General features: G+C 37.2%; 1 protein-coding gene across 3 annotated transcripts; it reads left to right on the forward strand.

Moving 5' to 3' along the window:
• Window positions 1-2,763: 2,763 nt before the first annotated feature.
• LOC118029330 (F-box/kelch-repeat protein At1g22040) lies at window positions 2,764-5,174 on the forward strand. 3 transcript variants are annotated; one of them, XM_035033205.2, is made up of 3 exons: window positions 2,764-2,954; window positions 3,112-3,259; window positions 3,451-5,174. In XM_035033205.2, exon 3 carries the CDS (start codon window positions 3,497-3,499, stop codon window positions 4,919-4,921), a length of 1,425 nt encoding a protein of 474 aa, XP_034889096.1. In that variant the 5' UTR covers window positions 2,764-2,954; window positions 3,112-3,259; window positions 3,451-3,496; the 3' UTR covers window positions 4,922-5,174. The 3 variants fall into 3 exon arrangements, with proteins under 3 accessions (XP_034889096.1, XP_034889095.1, XP_034889094.1); XM_035033204.2 differs by having other exon boundaries at window positions 3,120-3,259; XM_035033203.2 differs by lacking the exon at window positions 3,112-3,259 and having other exon boundaries at window positions 2,765-2,954.
• The last annotated feature ends 358 nt before the right edge of the window (window positions 5,175-5,532 follow it).

Consider the following 5,532-nt stretch of genomic DNA (forward strand, 5'->3'; position numbering starts at 1 on the left):
CATGATACCTGCACCTTCACCACCATCGTGGTCTACTTCTCCACCTCTAGTTCGATCGCTCACTAATTCCTCGTCATACTCCTCTTGCTCTTCTGCATTGGATGATTTGATTGGGACTGAGAGTGGTGTTTACATGAACGCCAATATTGAAGAAGAAACTGCACAAATGAAGAAGCTTTCTCTAGAATCTTGCCATAACCAAGACAAGAGAAAACAGCGTTATGCGACGAGAAAGAAATACCCTCCACCTTTACCATTACTTGCAAGAACGGGGAATTTGCCTGGTCATATGCCATGGATTTTAACTAGGCACTACATCGATGGAAGGCTGGTCCTTGTAGAAGAGAGAGTGAAGAATCGTGAGTATTTTGAAGCACAGAGAGAAAATGGTCGTCTCGTTTTGAATATTGTACCCTTGGACGATAAGATAACATGTTCCCATTTTGTTTCTAAAAATGAAGAGGAGAAAGATCTTCAAGATGTTGATTTTCTTGGGAAAAACTCAGATCAGGAATTCGATGAAGAAGAAGAAGAAGAAGAAGGAAGAGAAGCATATCAAGAAATTGAACAACTTGCAAGTGATGATTATGTTGGTAATTTGGAAGACAGAGTCGCGGTGGATGATGAGGTAACAAATGAGAAATCAGTGACAGCATCTGCTTCTTTGCCTAAATCAAGTTTGAAGAATGGGAGTAAGAAGTCTGGAGATCTACGCAAGTGTTCTACTTATGCGGGTAGGATGATATCCGACATTAATCTACCTTGCAATGCTAATGCCCATCGAAATGCTGGTGAATGTATGAATAATATTCATGATCACCCGGGCAAGGAGGAAATGGGACTAATGTATCTCGTACACTAGTAATGTAAGATGCCCTTCTTCTCTATTTACATTTTCTCTCTCTCTCTCTCTCTAGATGCTTTAATTGATGTAATACTTGAGATTTTTTTTTTATTATTATTAGAATGTCTTGAAAATTAGTCTTGCAAATATATATATATGTATGATAATATTATTCCGAATTTACTCGCTCAACTTGTTCTGTATGCTCTCTCTTTAGAGAAAAGCGATAGTTTTTCCATAGGAAAACACAGTCTTTTCTCATCTGTAAATCTTATCTGATGGAAACAAATTGAAAAATACAAAATCTCAACCATTGGCCTCCTTAAAGGCAACAAGATATCTTAATGATATGAGAAGTAAAATTCAGTACGTACGTGAATAGGCTTAAGAATATGACTAGCTAACAGAAAAGGTGAAGAAAACATTTGACATCAAGACAAGGAGATCTGTTCAACGGTAAATCTTGTTTTCCCGCTGTCAAAATAATCAAAAAAAGACAGACAACATAAGTGATGTGTCAACAAAAGAGCAGGTGTCTGCTGCCACCTTCAGTTAGGGCAACAAACATGTATTTCCATTACATTTTCCTCCAACAGGATTCGATAAAACAATTCATGTTCTTGTCAGAAAAGGAAACAATAGCTAGCTCGTACTTGTTACTTTTGATGACAGCAGGAGCTGCCTTTCGGTTGATCTAGGACAGCCCAGAATTCGCCATGCATGCATCTGTACAAGTAGCTAGTCACATTGCTGTAACTCTTCCCTTAATCTTGATAATGCGTGTCATCCTTCCGCTGTTAATTCCTTGTGTGCGTCTTGTTTATCCCTCTACAGGAATCCATAGGCCAGGCTTGAGGCTTTCTTCTGTCAATCTTGAACAGATCCTGTACGAAACTTGGGAAAATTTACGAAAGTGACCAGGTTTCGAATTCAGGAGAATAGAAGGCCGAGCTGATAGCAGAAATAAACAGATAATAAGGTCGTCTTGGCCCACTTATGCTCTAGACTTAGCTGCCTTATTCCTAAATTTTCAAACAAGCAACACAACTTCAATCGAACGAAGCAATTCCAAAATATGCATATCAAACAAGTTTTTTATACCAATTACAACTCTAATCAATTTAATTATTATTTTTTAATTCGTTACTTTTATTTAGATTATCTTAACAAAAAACATACAAGTTCCGTAGTAAATCACGTTCTCTATCACAAAATATAGTAAATTCTCAATAGAATCCATCACCAAGATAAAAAGACTAAATTGAGAATTTATGAAATTTAAATAGTGAAATTGGTATAAAAAGTTATTTGAGAGTACTCTTAAGAAACTATCTCAACTTAATAGCTTAAGCTGTTAGATGAGATTCTATAATATAATTTATATTATTCTCTAACACACACCCCCAAGTGAAAACCATTTGGGCTTGAAACTTGCACAGGCCTACATTACTTTGTGCTTAATTTTTATCAAATAAATAGGAATGATAAGATTCGAACTCGTGACTGCTTGGTTATAAGGTTCTGATACCATGTCAAAGAACTATCTCAACACAATAGCTTAAGTTATTAGGTGAGGTACCAAGATATGATTTATATTATTTTTTAATAAATACTACCCGTTTGTTTTTGTATTTTAAAAGTGTTTAATTTTTTTATTTTAAATTAATATTTTTTTGGTATTTTCAGGTCGTTTTAAATTAATATTCAAAATAATTTTTAATAAATAAAAAAATATTTTAAAAAATCAATTATCAAAGATATTCCCTAAAAAAGCGCACACATATATTTATATCAAATTAAAAAAGAAAAAGAAATCGTGAATAAATTGCTTCGAAGAAGTCAAGCAAAGATTCCTTCCTTGCTTCGGTCGTGGCAGACTTTTCCACGCTTCAATATCCAATAATATTTCAGAAATGGAAACAGAAACAGAAACATGTAAAATCAGACCAGACAGCCTGAAGAGGTTGATTCTGCTACGCGTATACATACTATTACCTCAAAATGTAAAACATCTCTATCTAATTATATTTACACACACATTTATGTGCTATACCTTTATCTGTCTCCTTCTTCTTCGTTTTCTTGGCTTACTTCTCAATTTGCAGCAAAGGTAATTCTCGATCAAGTCTTTCTTTATTTTTACTCGTAAGATCCATCTCAAAGCAAACTCTGGGAATCTCCCCAATTTTGTTAAAGTTTACGAATTTGGCTTGATTCTTCTGAAACTATTGATCAGGGTTTTACTATTTATTTATTTTTTTAATTAGGTTTGCAGTTTTGGGGGAATTTGGGATCAGTAGACAATGATTGACTTGTTTCTGCTTTTTTAAATTAAAAAAAAGTGCTGTCGGAAAATTTATGTTTCTGTAGAAGGGCGATGAAATCTATTGATGCTGCTTGCTTATTGTGTTTGAGGTGAGCGTTTTGACTTGAATTCTCCCTGCTGTTAAAGGATTTATGAAGATTTAATGATTAATCTTCTAGTGAATTGTTGAAGTGTTTCAAGACTGTTCTCCTCGTATAAATGCTCTTTTTTCACTGTTGTCCATATCTTGTCGATCTAGTTTCTGATTAGTTGAAGTAAAAATATGCCCTCTTTTTTGCAGCATTTTCCAAGTTCATAATTGGTGCTGCTAAGCTGAGGGTTTCTAGATGGGAGGTGTTTTGAGTTTGGTCGGTCCCAAATGCAGGACAAGCGAGTATAATGAGATGTTAAATAATGGAAGCTGCAAGAGGCAAAAGACATCCTCTATTTTTTATGATGAGGAAAGCCCAAGATTGATTCCGTTTCTTCCTGATGAGTTATCCATCCAGATACTTGCTAGACTCCCCAGATATTGCTACTGCAACCTGCGATTGGTTTCAAAGAAGTGGAAGGCAACGTTTGAGAGTGCTGAGCTGTTTAAAGTTAGAAAAGAACTTGGATTAACAGAAGAATGGCTATATGTATTGATTAAGGATGAAGCAGATAAACTATCATGGCATGCTTTGGACCCTTTGTCAAGAAATTGGCAGAGATTGCCTCCAATGCCGAATGTTGTTTGTGCAGAAGAATCTAAAAGTGGATTTTCTGGGCTTTGGTTGTGGAACGTTGTTGGGTCAGGCATTAAAATTGCTGAAATCGTAAGGAGTTGGCTGGGGCAAAATGACACGCTGGATCAAATGCCTTTCGGTGGTTGTTCCGTCAGTGCTGTTGATGGATGCCTCTATGTGCTTGGTGGGTTCTCTAGAGCTACCACCATGAGATGCGTCTGGCGGTTCGATCCAATCTCGAACAAATGGAGCAAAATGACTTCCATGTCTAAAGGTAGGGCTTACTGTAAGACAAGCATTTTGAATAACAAGCTATATGTTGTTGGTGGGGTTAGTCAGGGCCGAGGGGGATTGACTCCTCTTCAATCCGCTGAAGTATTCGACCCTTGCACGGGTACATGGTCTGATGTTCCAAGCATGCCATTCTCAAGAGCTCAATTGGTGCCCACTGCCTATTTGTCTGACCTGCTAAAGCCTATAGCCACTGGGATGACTTCTTACATGGGAAGATTATTTGTCCCTCAAAGTTTATACTCGTGGCCCTTCATTGTTGATGTTGGTGGTGAAATATACGATCCTGAAACAAATTCATGGACTGAAATGCCAGCTGGCATGGGAGAAGGCTGGCCTGCACGGCAGGCAGGTACAAAATTGAGCGTGGTGGTAGATGGTGAATTATATGCATTTGATCCGTCTACTTCTCCAAACAGTGGTAAGATCAAGGTATATGATCAGAAAGAAGATACATGGAAAGTTGCCATTGGAAAAGTCCCTGTTGCTGATTATACAGAATCCGAATCTCCATATTTGCTCACGGGTTTTCATGGAAAGATTCATGTCCTCACAAAAGATGCCAATCGTAACATTGCAGTTATGCAGGCTGATGTGCAAGATAATCTGGGTTCCCCATCTTGCTCAACTTCTGTTTCTTCCAAGTCCTTGCATGAGCATCCTGACTCATCAGAAACGGTTTTTTGGAAGGTCATAGACAGTAAAGATCTTGGGTCTGCGGAACTTGTCGGTTGTCAAGTTCTTGATGTATAGGGCTACCCTGAGTAGTGTTTTATATAAGATATTGGTGCGCCTTAGAACCCGCTCAGGTGACCAAATACCAGAAATTGTTATTCGGTGTCTGCCCATAAAGACGGCTTCCAATTGTATTTTTATTCTTAGAACATGAGGTAATTTTCATGATCCTTTTGAATTGCCTTACAAGACATGTATCCGGATATTTATAAACTAAAGGTGTGGTACATATTAAGAAGACGTCAAACAGTTTGTCAGGTTTCATTTTCAATGCTGGATGTGGTTTTCTGCACTTAAAATTACTCAAGCTGCCATTTTTCTTCTCTGGAGTATTGGACCTGTGAGGTTTAAAGGTGAATAGTAGCCTGTTGCCGTAATATTCAACAATTAGGACGTGAAATAACATCTTGAATTCTTGAGTTTACAATTTCTCGATAATGAAGATTTCGTGTGATTTATATTTATAATGGTCGGTCCCAAATATATATATATACACACACATGAACACACAGAATAAAAGAGACAGAATCTGTCCTTGCTTTGCTTGGCCGCACCACAAGATCTTGTGTTTGTTTTTGGTGGTTTCTGCACGATACGTCCTTCAAAATCTTCCCTGCATTACAGTCTGT

Source organism: Populus alba, chromosome 5, assembly GCF_005239225.2.
Source record: "Populus alba chromosome 5, ASM523922v2, whole genome shotgun sequence".
Taxonomy (NCBI): domain Eukaryota; kingdom Viridiplantae; phylum Streptophyta; class Magnoliopsida; order Malpighiales; family Salicaceae; genus Populus; species Populus alba.